General features: G+C 39.1%; 1 protein-coding gene across 1 annotated transcript; it reads left to right on the top strand.

Moving 5' to 3' along the window:
- The first annotated feature begins 2,127 nt into the window (after positions 1-2,127).
- Positions 2,128-12,439, top strand: akr1a1b (aldo-keto reductase family 1, member A1b (aldehyde reductase)). Its single transcript, XM_034081327.2, is given in 10 exon segments — positions 2,128-2,148; positions 6,082-6,177; positions 6,779-6,898; positions 6,975-7,126; positions 9,349-9,544; positions 9,630-9,807; positions 9,810-9,831; positions 10,915-10,987; positions 11,239-11,325; positions 12,172-12,439. Coding segments are annotated over 10 exon segments (996 nt in total). The 5' UTR covers positions 2,128-2,142; the 3' UTR covers positions 12,238-12,439.
- The last annotated feature ends 2,091 nt before the right edge of the window (positions 12,440-14,530 follow it).

Below are 14,530 nucleotides of genomic sequence, written 5' to 3'. Positions count from 1 at the left end.
CATTAAATTTGAGAGTACATTTTGACTTTAAAACTCATGCTAAAAAATATAACATCTTATTATTTTTAATATATTAGATACTTTATTTATAATCTATTGTGTACCTTTTTGAAGTTGCATTATTTAAATGTTTTAGTTTTAGTCTTTACCTGCATGATCTTTTTGTATGCATATAGCTTTTTTGTGAAAGCCTGAGATTTAAGATTTGTATTGCCAACCGCTGCTTCGTAATTGTGTGATTGTGCAGAGGTGGAACATTATTCAGATCTTGTACTTAAGTAAAAGTAGAAGTACTAGAGTGCAGGAATACTCTGTTACAAGTAAAGGTCCTGCTTTCAAATGTTACTCAAGTAAAAGTAGAAAAGTATTAGCATCAAAATATACTTAAAGTACCAAAAGTGAAAGTACTTGTTCTGCAGATTGGCCCATTTCAGAAAAAATATTATATATTTTGATTATAATTATTGATCATTAAAGTGTCATCAAAGCTGGTAAAGGTACTGTTTTTAATAACACTAAAATTCAGGGTAGCTTGTGAATTTACTCCAGGTGTAACTAAAGTCTTATTTAAGTGTTGATTATATTTCACATCACTAATCCAAATCTGTAAAGTAACTAAAGGTACTACTAAGTAAATGTAGTAAAGTACACGATTTACCTCTGAATTGTAGTAGAGTAGAAGTACTCAGTAGCATAAAATGGAACTACTCAAGTAAAGTACAATTCAATTCAATTCAATTCAAAACCTTTATTTATCCAGGTAAAATCCCATTGAGATCAATGATCTCTTTTTCAAGGGAGACCTGCAGCAGTAGGTTCCACAAGAAGACATAAAAACATAAACAACAGAACAACAAAAGGACATCATACAGCAAAATGTACAGGGATTACAATTTACATATTTAACCACATGTATAGGTACCAACAGCATCTGATTTTGTAGCATCCAACCGAGCTTTAAAAACATGTAGTGGTACTAGCTTGGTAATTTTCCATTCTGTTTGCAGACTGTTCCATGTTAGTGGAGCTGCACATCTAAAAGCTTTCTTCCCTAAGACAGTCCTAGCACTTGGCACATTTAATAAAACCACAGTATGCGATCTCAGGCAATAAGTACTTTCAATTCGCAGAGAGATCAGGGAGCAGATATAAGATGGTAGTTTATCCAACATGGCTTTGTAAATGAAAAAGTACCAGTGACTGAGCCTCCGTACAGTAAGTGATGGCAAAACCGCCTTGGTATACAGGGTACAGTGATGCGTAAGTGCTTTACAATTTGTCAAAAATCTCAGAGCACTGTGATACGCAGCATCTAACTTGCTCAGGTAATTGGCAGGTGCATTCATATATAACAAATCACCATAGTCCAGCACAGGTAAAAAGGTCACAGTGACTAGCCTTTTCCTGGCCTCAAGCGAGAAACAGGACTTATTTCTGTAAAAGAAACCTAGCCTAACCCTCAGCTTCTTAAGCAGGTTATTTACATGAAATGTAAAAGTGAGAGAATCATCAAGCCAAGTATTTGTAACAGGTAACCACTTCAAGTTGTATTCCTTGCATAGTTACAATATCCAAAGCAGTCTCCGGTGTATTTTTAGCTTTAGCTTTCAGTACAAGTAGGCCTACCTCAAAATTGTACTTAGGTATAGTACTTGAGTAAATCTACTTAGTTGAACTTTACACCACTGTGATTAAGTAATTGTTGTGCACATGATAAGTAAATAACTTGAACCTCATTGTGTTTTCAACCTCAGTGTTTTATCCAAATTAACTGTCAAAGGTCACTCCAAAATATTGAATTTCCAAAGGATACACTATCACACATATTGTTATCTCCAGCTCAGCAAAAACCTTTCTCTGGCATCTCTGCATAAGGTCTGGGAAATGTCTCCACCGGAAATAGAGAAATCGTCATCCACCCGGAAAGGGGAACGTCAACAAAATGAGGTGGTGTTTTTGAACATTTGGCAGAAAACAACACTGCATATTTGTCCTGTTCAGGAGGACTACACGAAGCGCTCCTTGTTGGAAGTTGCCGTTTTTAAAACCTTGAAACGGTGAGTTCGCTAAACAGAAGATGGGGCAGCCGCTGCTGACCGGTCACTGTTATGTAATTTGTCAGATGAGCTGAACCGCTCGAGTATGCAGGTATTTAAATGTCAGCTCCTTAAATACATGCTCCGTCCTTTATGTGTTGACACTGGCAAGCGGGTGAGTAAGTCGATAAAGTGGCTAATAAATGGCTAACATTGAAGGGCGAATAGAAAGCGAAAATAAACGAAAAGTCAAGTACAAGTGTCCCCACAGTAAGCTAATGTTAGCTAGCTGTTATTTTACCACGGGCTGGAGCGGTGAACTGTGTCCGATGGGCAGTTTTTGTTTCTAGCTAAAACATAAATGTAGCGAGCACCGAGAGGGCCTACTCTCTGGGCTCTTGTGTTATTTCTACATATTGTTTGCTAATATTGTCTAGGTGTTTATTATAAGGGTTGTCTTTTTTTGTACGGTTCTGATGTATAAAGAGCTCGAGCTCAGTCAGTTCTGCGGAATGTTGCGCGTGACTTTCCAGGAAATGAGCTGCAGACAGACAGACAGACTACGTTTTGGGACAACTGGTCCCAAAAACATTAATTTCATTGTTTAAACTTCGGTTCGAAATGGGTAAGATATATTAAACCACAGACGATTACAAGGGAAGATAACTGGTACAAATTACCATGCTTTTTTGGACAAATAAACTGCTTCGTAAGGTCATTTTTAAAGACCCGACGAATTTATATTTATATGGTCTTACAATCTCACTTCCATACTCGTGGACCTCTGCAAACCACACTAATGTATGGTACATTTTAATCTACATTTTTCCTGAATAAGATGCTTCCCCCCTAGTCTTATACTGTATATGTGCAATGGGAAATAGCGTCGTGGGAATCTTTGTCCTGCGAAATAAAATAGAGGATTTACATGTAAAAAAATACATGGATTAGAACATGAGAAATAGAGGAAAACACAGAGTCTGTTGGAGCTGAATAGACTGAAGGAGACCAACATGACTTTATAGGGCATCTACCCGAATGTGTGTAATAGGATAAAAGTGCAGCATACATCATAAATCAACCCAAAGCATTACAGTTTTGAATTCCAGTGTTAACAGAAGAAATGAACAGCAAAAACATGTATGTACAACACTTATTGTTTTTAAAACTCCTGTAAAGGTTTTTTTCATGTGAAATTCATGACGCATAAATGTCTCCGGTTGAACAAAGGCCTAAGGACAGACATTGAATGCGCTGGTCCTTCTGAACAAGAAACAACATCAGTTCATCCCTGCTGAAGAAAAAGCATTTAATAATAAAAAGCGAGTTTTACTTAGGGCCTTGATTTGGTTGATAAGAGTCTGTTAAAACAAATACTTCTAACATGGCCTTTTAGTGATTTTAGAGTTCTGTAGTATCGAGAGGCGAAGTCCCGCCCATCAAACTTCCGACCCATGGGACCCTTATTTCAGAAAGATATGCATGAAGTCAATGGAGAGAGAAAGATTATTCTTTCGATTCCGTTTGAATTGTACGACAATTACACATATGATGTTTGTCAATCTTAAATAATAATTCCATGTCAAAAAAGTCACAGTTTGTCGTAAAACTGTTGAAATATAAGACTATGAAAAATACGCAACAAGAAAGACTACAGATCCCAGAATCCCGGTCCCGCATGCTGGCTCTTACGGAACTGACTAACTCCCCTTTTGTGTATGTACAGCTCTCAAACGGGCCCAGACTTGTAGTGATTTTCAACCTCTTTTAATACTTTTCGCCTCATTCTGAAAGAAAGAAGTTAAATGTGCCAACGTGACGGCCGTCTTGGTGTGTGGCGCGAGACGGGAGATGTAGTTCATTGAGCGGTTTCACACAAACAAAAAGTGTTACTTCACAGTTTTACGACACATTACATTTTTTTTGACTTGCAAATGTATCTTTTAAATTGACAAACATCATATGTGTAATGCGTGGCACAATTCAAACGGGATCGGAAAGATAATCTTTCTCTCTCCATTGACTTCAATACATACTTTTTCCGAATAAGTTCCCATGGAGCTCCCCCGGAAGGGGAGGGACTTCGCCACTCTATGGGAGGGAAAGTGTTTGCTCCTTGATGGCATATGCAGTGATCTCTATTAGGGATGCACGATATTGGTTTTTTGAAACTGATACCGATACCGATAACTTCCTGCTTCTCAAGACCGATACCGATAACCGATAATAATATAATATATATATATATATATATATATATATATATTAAATGTACCTGTAGTTTTTGCACACCTGGTGGTAAAAAAAGACTAGTAGTGAGCAAATGACATGAGCATTACTACTATGAACAAAACAAAGCCAAGAACAGTTTTGACTCTTCAAAGTGACCATATTTATTTTCCCAAAATAAACTTCTTGCCTTTTTCAAAAGCCCTCGTCGATGGGTAAAAGCCCCGGTGCCTTTGCAGCTGGCTTTGGAATCGCCGCTAGTTTAGCAGCGCAGGCGTCTCGTACGCTTTTAAACACATCATCGTAGCGATGGCGATGTTTCAGGTGACTAATCGGGTTTGGAAGTACTATAGCTCGTTGCCTTTTTCCCTCCTCGTGGAACCTCGCATTGCATTTGTTAATACAAATAGCAAGCGAACTATCTAACTCTGAAACTTTGAAATGGTCCCATACTACCCGACGACATGTTTGTTTACTGTCCTGGCTTCACGGCCGCACACCATTTACGTCACAGCCAGGCATGAGTTAGGGAGCGCTGGATTTGTGGAAAACTCCCCTCTTCCTAAACCACTATACCACAGTACTGGCCAAAACGGGAGGAGCCGAGTGAAAAAACAAGCGCCCCTCATCCCAATCCACCCACACCGCAGTAATTTTTTTCTTTTTTTTTACCCAAAAAATATATTGTATATTATCGGGGCTATTAATACTTTTATCGGATGACGGTCATAATTCCTAATATCGGACCGATAATTATCGGGCCGATAATTATCGTGCACCACTAATTTCTATCTTATGGTTTGATTAAAGTAATGTATGTTATGTTGTCTCTGTCAGCAGTGTGTTATCAGGTTACTCGGTTCAGTCTGATGACTTTTGAGGGAAATGCAAGTCAGCAGCACTTCCCCTCTTCCTCGGGCAGTCGGGTTGTTTTTGTTTCAGACTTTTATCCTGCTCTCAATCCCTTCTCCAAATTCAGAAAGGAGTATGACTTTGGTTAATGCAGGTCATTCATGGCGACTTCAGAATGAGAGCATCTCTGAATTGTTCATCAGCATGTCATACATAGTTTTATCAGTACATTGAGATGGTTTTAGAGCTTTGATGAAAAGAGAGGCTGCAGCACAGGCAGTATGAGAAGAGCTTTTTGAACAGTAAAGCATGGAGACATGTCACAGTATAGGCACAACATTTGAAGACATTATCATTATATAAGCCCTTTAAACATAGCAGTCTGTTATATTGGAGAAAATGTAATTACCAGCTGATGTGGATATTTCCTTTTTAAGATTTCATCTGCCAATCGGTGTTGTGCCAATTTCATTGTGCATTCCAAGTCAGATGGTGTTTAGAAATCTTTATTTTTTTTTATTCTAGTGATGTTTTTGTTGTATAGACAGTTATTCCCTTTACCAAACCATTTGTAATTTGGCAGCCTCTGGTAGCTTGTTGTATTTATCTCTTACAGATTGTGGAACAGTGAAAACCTCCAGTGTCAGTCTGAATGGCTTCAGAAAGCTAATGCGACATTTATTTAATCGTTTATTTAAGCGGGGACAATGCACAGTAATGCTTAAAACATTGAAATGTGTCAAGCGTAACAGTGCTAGATTTAGCTTTGAGCTCATTTCCATCCGCAGTCCCTCTCATAAAACATTTAAGAAGATTACATTTTACAAACATAGCAAAAACAAAATACATGATATGCAAAAAGAGCAAGAGCAGCATACACAAGTATTTCTGTTACTGCAGCTTTAAAGCCCCGAGTACGCCGAGCAGCTCCCCTCACCGACTGATTCCTCTCTGTCCCTCCAAGGTGCTTCTCAGAGGCATGAATGACTTTGCAGTTCTCAGCACGGGGCGGAAGATGCCCCTGATCGGACTGGGAACATGGAAGAGTGAGCCAGGAAAGGTAGAGGCGGCACTTTTATAACTTGTTTAATAGGATTTCTCTCTTCCAGGTGACTTTCATAAAACAGCTGCCCTTTGGTAGTTAGTCATTTAACTGTCAGAAGCCAATCCCTTTACAACAATTCAGCAATAGTATCCTATTAAAATGAATACGCCACTGCCTATATTGTAATTATATATTGTGCACATTTCCAACCTCTTATCTTTTATATAAATATGTGTATTCAATTTGATGGTTCTTTATCATTTATTGGATATTTACTTTGTACACTGTAGTGTCCACTGTACTCTACCTGCTACACCTAGGGATTCTATTTTGGAAGGTGAAAACAAAAGAGTAGATATAATATGCGCTGCCATTGTCATGGTGGAAAGAACTAATAAAGTTGCCATTTATTTGTTGCTGTTTAAAATGTACATTATGTGTATTCATGACTACAATTGTAATAAATAATATGCATTAGGTGCTTATTGACAAGATCACCATATGAACTTTATAAGATAATAAGTCAGTTTTGCACATTCTGCTGCCCCTAGTGGCCAACAATAAAACATGTGATAGCATTTCCCAACCAACAGCGCTCCCCTTTTCCACCACACAGGTGAAACAGGCAGTTACCTGGGCGTTGGAGGCTGGGTACCGCCACATCGACTGTGCATCCATCTATGGCAACGAGGAGGAGATCGGAGAAGCCTTACAGGAGACGTTCAGCCCCGGCAAGGTAAAACAGCTTCACCAAAACTGCATTAAAGTCAAACTAAATCAAACAATATCCTAACATGTTATCCGTGCATAAGGCCCTGAGAAGAGAGGACGTGTTCATCACATCCAAGCTGTGGAACACCCGGCATCACCAGGAGGACGTGGAGCCAGCCCTCCTGAAGACCCTGAAGGACCTGAAGCTGGAGTACCTGGACCTCTACCTCATCCACTGGCCCAACGCCTTCCAGTGAGCGCCCCCTCCTCCAAGGTCCAATGCTGACAGGATTACCTCGTTATCCTCAGGAAACCACCTTGTGTTCCTGACATAACGAGATAATTATCTTCCCATATCAAGCCCAGGGTTCATGGGTTTTGAAAATATTTTCCTTTGACAATAGCTAGACTCCTTTTATTGAGGAAATAAATGAAAAGCAAAAATATAGTTGTACTTATGTTCTACTTCAGTCTGTCCCCTACGGAAGCACTGAGAGCGGATTGCGGGAAAGGAAATTCTGATGATCCATTTTCAATTCAATCAGTGAACTCCCCTGTGTTTATTACTTTGATATGAAAAAAAACTTTCTGCAAGAGTGTTTTCTTTTTTCCAATTTCTATAATGTAGTTTTTATCTGCTTTTGAAAAAGGTTTTCGTGTGAATTGTTGGTGTTGTTGTATTATTTATTTCCGCCACAAGAGGGCACCACCACCACATGTTCTTAATACAAATGAATGCACTTCTTGTTAGGTGAGTTTTAACAAGGTACACATTGTTAGCAAGTAACTCATTCAAGTAATGGATCAAGACAAAGAGTGATTCATTTAAATGAAATGACTCCGGTCAGCTATGCTTTTATCAGATGTCATGGCAAACTAAGGGAAGGGTCTTAAAGTAAAACATGAAACTGGAAGAGAAAATCCACTGTCTTACAGTGCGTCCACACGGCAGCGTCGCGTGCTTCAACGGAGACGCACCCCATTCACTTTGAAAGGGGTGACGTCACGCTTTGCCGAACTGCATTGTGGTTCCATCGCGTCGCTTTGCCTCCGTTGCTCGCGCTGGAAGTTAAGAAAAGTTCAACTTTTCAAGCGTCGACGGAACCGCCAGCCAATCAAATCATATTCCAGTACAAGCTCTAGCCAATCAAACCGCGTGCTTGTGTGTCCGGGGCGGGAGATTAATGTGATTGGGTTTTGGTCGCACGCCAGACACGCCCACCGGCAAGCTTCAACGCGACGGAACCGTGTGGACGTACCGTTGGTGTACATGAGTGGCATGATTATGGGGTAGTGGTGCCCAAATGATTATAACAACAAACACAATACATTCACCTGGGGGGTATACTACGAAGCAGGATTTTCGCTTAGCCGGCTAAATTCAGGGGAAACTCCGGCTTTCCGGTCCTATGAAGCTGGTTCTCTTTTTAGCAGGCTAGATCTCCATGGTAACTTATGCTTAGCGGCTAACCTGGTCGGGACCAGGTTAGGTTGCAGGCTAAGAGCTCAACTCAGTGAAAGCACCGCCTGCTGACCAATCAGAGCTCAGTGTGCGGAGTTTAAAGCGATCAAGTCATATTACAGGAGAAAGGAAATACAGAAAAGCTGCCGTTGCAGGAAAGACGGCCGGCAAAAATCACCGACTGTGTGAACGTGAACATTAATAGAATATCACCTCCATCTTCAGAGCAATCTGACTATTATAACATTAGCGTTAAGAAAGCTTACTTAAATATCTGCCACAACATAAGTAACCGGATCAGAGTACATTAAGTACAGTCCGCGGCATATCACTTCATAATGTATCATATATCTCCTGATCTGAGTCAGCTGAGCCGTATCTGGCCGTGCAACACTCACAGTGTCACATACTGTATGCAGAAGTATTATTTTAAGCAACACATTAAGTTGACGAAACACTCGAGACAAATGTAATTGAAGTCAGATCGTGTTTTAGACGGGGCAGTTATATCATAAACCTGTTGATGTACGCATTCAAACACTTTTTCTTTTTCCAGCTGTATTCACCTTGCAGGTGCAGCTCTGAGGCTTTGATCCTGGATCAAGTGTTTAAGTCATGGATGTTTAAAGTTTAACTTCTTCATTTTTGACTAGTATTAAAGTTCACTTTTCATTCAGGAAGTATGACGCTGCGCTGTCAGTGCGCTTCTCCATGTTTGTGATTGGTCGAATGCTCCAAATACCACCCCTTTCATGTGAACGCGCACCTAGCTAGATAGGACACGGCTGGCTTGAGCGATCCACTTGATAACCAGCGTCGTAGTACAGTTTAGCGAGAGCGCGTATGTTTTGGATTAGGCCAACCGGCTAACTCAAACATATCCAGGTTAGGTTGAACCAGCTTCGTAGTATAGGCCCCTGGAATCACCAAAACAAGGCGTACACCTTTTTCACCCACTCTTTCACCGTTTAAAAAAATTTCTTTATTTTTGGCTCCCACTCTGTATCTCCCAGACGAGGAGATGCTCCTTTCCCCAGGAAGGAGGACGGCACCATGCTGTATGACAACATCGACTACAAGCTGACGTGGGTGGCCATGGAGAAGCTGGTGGAGAAGGGCCTGGTCCGATCCATCGGCCTGTCCAACTTCAACAGCCGGCAGATAGACGACGTCCTGTCCGTGGCCAGCATCAAGCCCACCGTGCTGCAGGTACAGGGAGTGTGTGAGGATCAGAACTTTATTCGACTGAAAGTCAGTGGTTGAATGTGAACACTTATCTGTGTGTGTTGTGCAGGTGGAGGGCCACCCCTACCTGGCCCAGGTGGAGCTGCTGGCCCACTGTCGGGACCGGGGCCTGGTGATGACGGCCTACAGTCCGCTGGGCTCTCCGGACCGGGCCTGGAAGGATCCAAGTGAGCCGGTTCTGCTTCAGGAGCCGGTGCTGGCCTCCCTCGCAGAGGAGAAGTACAAGAAGTCCCCGCTCAGATTATCCTCAGGTGATCTCTCTCTGCTGATTACATTGCAGCTCAATAAGCAAGTGGACATACTTTTTTAGAAAACGACACGTTTTTTACAGATTAGATATATTTAAATCTTAAAGTCCTTCATTTTTAGATTTGATTCGATTATATTAGATGTGATTTATTGATTCCAATTTTGGAAAGAGTTGTAGTCTTAGCAGCATGCCTAATAAGGATTGCACATGAATTCAAATCAAATAACAAATAAACGTAGACAGTAAATATACACATCAACAGTGGAATACATCTCTATTAAACATAACATGATCTGAATAAGTTAGAGTACACTATAATGACCAAATTACTACTAACATAGGATACTACTTACAATATACTAGTGTGCAAAGTCATTTCAGTTTTGAAATATATTTAAATGCAACGAGGTACAGTGTGACAACAAAATAAGCAAATAAATGAAGGTTATTAAAGGTCAAAGAAATGAAATAATTTGAGATCTTAAAATGGTCTAAGAAAATTCAAATGTATAAAAGGTTTTCACTTATTGTTGGCATGCGCCCAACAGCTTACTTAAAAACCGAATGTACACATTAATACATCGATATCAGGCGGTTAAAAAAAGTTGTAGAACCCTTTTTTATTGTTAAACTGATTGGGTTTAGCATTTAAGTCCTAAAGTTGTTATTAGAGGCAACCACAGTAAAGGGAACATGGCTGTTGCAGGACAGCTGAATATGTGACTGTTAAAATACACATTAAAGTAGTGATTTGGGGCAACAAGTTGCATACACAACATTTACATTTAAAGTGAAATCAAGAGACATTTAAGAAAGTTTAAATTAGGCAAGTTTTCAAATGGTCCCTTTTTTGTAGTTACTATTGCAAGTTATATCAATTTAGACATTTCCAGATGTTTTTCTACTGCATTATTTGAACAATTGAAACTGTACAGTACAGGAATATGAGTATAACATTTAGGCCAAATGTACATGATGTAACTACGTCAATACTGCACAGTTTTAGATGCTCTTGCAGTGTATGAAGTGCACTTTGCCCACTTAAGTGTAAGTACATTTGAACAGAAGTCTGTTTTACATGCAGGTGGCAGACACAACGAGGAGTGGTGACAATCCCTAAGAGTGTGACGGAGTCCCGGATCAAAGACAACATTCAGGTGGAGTAACATCTCACTCACAGCTGTTCGAAACATGAGGCTATTATTTTACACATGGCCTTCTTGCTGAGATTCTCTGAATTTAAGATTTAGGCTACGTTTTTGCCCTTAAGTAGCTAAAAGCTCATTCAACTTTAAAAGCTGTGCATGTGTGTTCAGCATTTCATGTACAATGGTAGCTTAGAATAGCAAAGCAACTCTTGTGGGATGCTTGGTGTTGATAAAGTGTCTTTCTTGTTTTATGTTGTCAGGTGTTTGAGTTCACCCTGGAAGCGGAGGAAATGAAAAATATCACAGCCCTGAACAAAGGCTGGCGCTACATTGTACCAATGATCCAAGTAAGTGGCTTTATGTACTGCATGGTTAGTTTTTAGAAAGTTCAAGTCCAACACAAATGCAACCCTTATGTTGCATGTAAAGCAGAAAAGGGGGAAATCATCACAATACAGTGCAGGTCAATATGAAGCAGGACGGTTTCTTCCCTCCAGAGTATCACTAGTATTAGTGACTTTATAAAATAATGAACACATCACATTTCTCATCAAGCAAACATAATACTAGACAAACCAGGATATTTGAATGAAGGTTCGTTAAACTCCTAAAGGTTCTGCTGCTGCTCAAAGCTAGAATCCGGCAACATTAAGGTCCAGGCCTTTAAAGATGACAACATTATCATAGCTACAAAAGAATGAACTTACTCTTACTCTACTCTGATGCTTATATAATAAATAATGGAAAATAACTCATTGATAGTATGAGCCCAAAGTGACAAAGAGTAATAAGTGATGTTACTTTAATATTAACTATAATTCTTCAATGAGTAATTATACAAATAAAGTAAATAAAATAACAGCTATAGAACCTTCTTACCCTGGAGATAATATATGTGAGCCTGTGATCATCACGGTCCTGGTAAATCTAAAAATCATTTAAATACTGGTTCAATCTCCTTCTGACGAATCAAATCTCATTTAGATTGTCGGGATATAAGCATTAGATATATAAGTTTAAGCCCTCAAAGTCTTGCAGTGGAGTAGCTCTTCTCAAGCTGTTTGGTAAAAAGCAATATCTGTACACACATGTCTGTAACGATCAAACTCTGGACTGGGTTTGAAAACTGCCAGGATGAACGTATGCATGTCACTGTACGAGAGGGAAATGTCTGTTTGTTTCTGATGTTGCAGGTGGAAGAGAAGCGTGTTCCCCGGGATGCAGGACATCCTCACTACCCCTTCAACGACCCCTACTGAACACCCCCACTGCAACCTGAATCTGTGCCTTCTACACCCACACCACCCCCCACATCACTACTGAATGTTCCTGCAGTTTGTCTTTAGATCATGTCACATCCTGCTCCATCATTACAACATTTCAAGTTATCGTCAGTGATGAGTTCTGGAGAATCTGGTATGACTGTACGTGTTATTTTTAAATAAACATTTTGTTACTTCACTTCCAGGCTTCTTTATTTAACCAGTGGATTATTTATCAATGTGAGGAATTGTTCCACAGGTTTTGTTTGTGTCAATCTAAATCTAGAATGAATAATACTAAACAAGTACATTTCATTTAGGATACTGTATTGTTCCTCAATGCCATATGAACCAGTGGCGAACCGTCAGGGCCTTCAAGGTATTCAGAGAATACCCTGGAACACTCGGATAAAACAACAAAAAAAATTGATTTAATTATATAAATACAATGTAATAAAATGTAATATTGAGAGATAAATAGTAGCAGTTCTCACTATGTGTTAAATATATTTGCCTTCAATACATTAAATTAGAAAGCTGACAAAATCATAGTGCTTGTTAACATCTAAATGTAACTTTTTGCATGGAAAAAACCCTCAACTTAACTGATGTGTAGGTCATCTAGTATTGTTTAATGGAATGTATATCAGTGTATTCAAGTCAATACTTCATTTATTTAAACCAATATCTTTCTTGATTCTTTGTACAGTATGAAAAAAAGAGTCATGTTGGATTGTGTATGGTCCTTTTTATTTTACTGTAACTTTGGAAGTTGTGTTACCAATGCTTACTTTTTATTTGATACCCATTTGGTAATGCAATTAATAAAAACAACAAGGTTTGTGTTCGTTCTTTAGACGACTGTGACGTTAACTATAAGCTCAATAATGCTCCAGCTCAACCAACCATATTGTAATATCTAAGTAATCATCTTGAAATATGACATTAATAATTGTAATATACACATCTTATTGATTGGTTGATTTCACATACACTACTTCGACGTTATCTTGTCTACATACTTGAGCATAGGCAATTTAAATGAACCTTAGCGATGCATACAGTTCCTACCTACATAGGCGTATAAAATATCTCTAAGTTACAAGATTCCTATTCTTAAATAAACTTGCAACAAATATATATTTCTTTGATACAACACTTAAGTACAACTGTATATATCAAATTAATTGTTAAACCTTCATCATTGCCTATTTTGCCTCAAGGGCCTTGTGCCTTTTAGATAGCTACTTCTTTTTCTTTTATTATCCTGAATTTTGAATCAATTTTTTACTCAATGTCTATTCTATGCAAATGTTATGTATATTTGTATGTCTTTTAACCCGTTTATATAATATGTGATATCAATGTTCTTGTTAACTGTATTTTATGTGACATCCATTTTCTTAAACTCAATCTTATGAAACTGTGAAGCACTTTGGACTGATCTAAACACAGAGGGATGATAGCTCATATATGAGACTTCAAAGGTCTTTTATTTTGAAACTGTACATCAGAATGTCCTGATTTTATTCTGAGTGACTAGATGGGGTGTGCTGCTATCACCCTGGAGTGAGATGAGTCTTTGATACTGGACAGTTTTTGTTTTATTCTCATCTAAACACAGAGGGATGATAGCTCATATATGAGACTTCAAAGGTCTTTTATTTTGAAACTGTAAATCAGAATGTCCTGATTTTTTCTCAGTGACTAGATGGGATGTCCTGCTATCACCCTGAAGTGAAATGAGTCTTTGATACTGGACATTTTTTGTTTTATTCTCATCTAAACACAGAGGCAGTGTTTCCAGGACTACCGTAATGTATAGGATATTCGCGCACCGCAATATCACGTGCGGGCTGGCTTGACTAGGTTTTCCCGAGTGAAGGCTGGCTTGACCGCAGTGTTACAAGGATGACCTTATTTTATCAACTTCAAACAGAAGCCGTTTGTTCAACAGTATTATCCCACTTAACGTCTATTTCGTTTTAACCTTTATACAGTCTATTATTTTAACTTGGAGGCTACGATTAGCATCGTTAGCACCGATGTAGCTACCACTCGCTACACGCTAACCCAAGCCTTAACATTAATTACGTAGCTGATTAAAATCAAACACATAATAAAGCACTCGAATTTCATTTACCGCAAAACCGCATTCATGCACCGTCTGTTTTAACCGCAGAGCGAGTCACAATAGTCCGATATATAAGCATGAAGAACAAACAACCACGGCCGGCTTCAAGTTGTGTTTCCTGGATGAGCTGAGCAGGCAGAGTCCCTGTAGCTTCAC

Source organism: Pseudochaenichthys georgianus, chromosome 4 (genome assembly GCF_902827115.2).
Source record: "Pseudochaenichthys georgianus chromosome 4, fPseGeo1.2, whole genome shotgun sequence".
In the NCBI taxonomy this organism is placed as follows: Eukaryota; Metazoa; Chordata; class Actinopteri; order Perciformes; family Channichthyidae; genus Pseudochaenichthys; species Pseudochaenichthys georgianus.
This window is presented reverse-complemented; position numbering and strand designations above follow the sequence as displayed.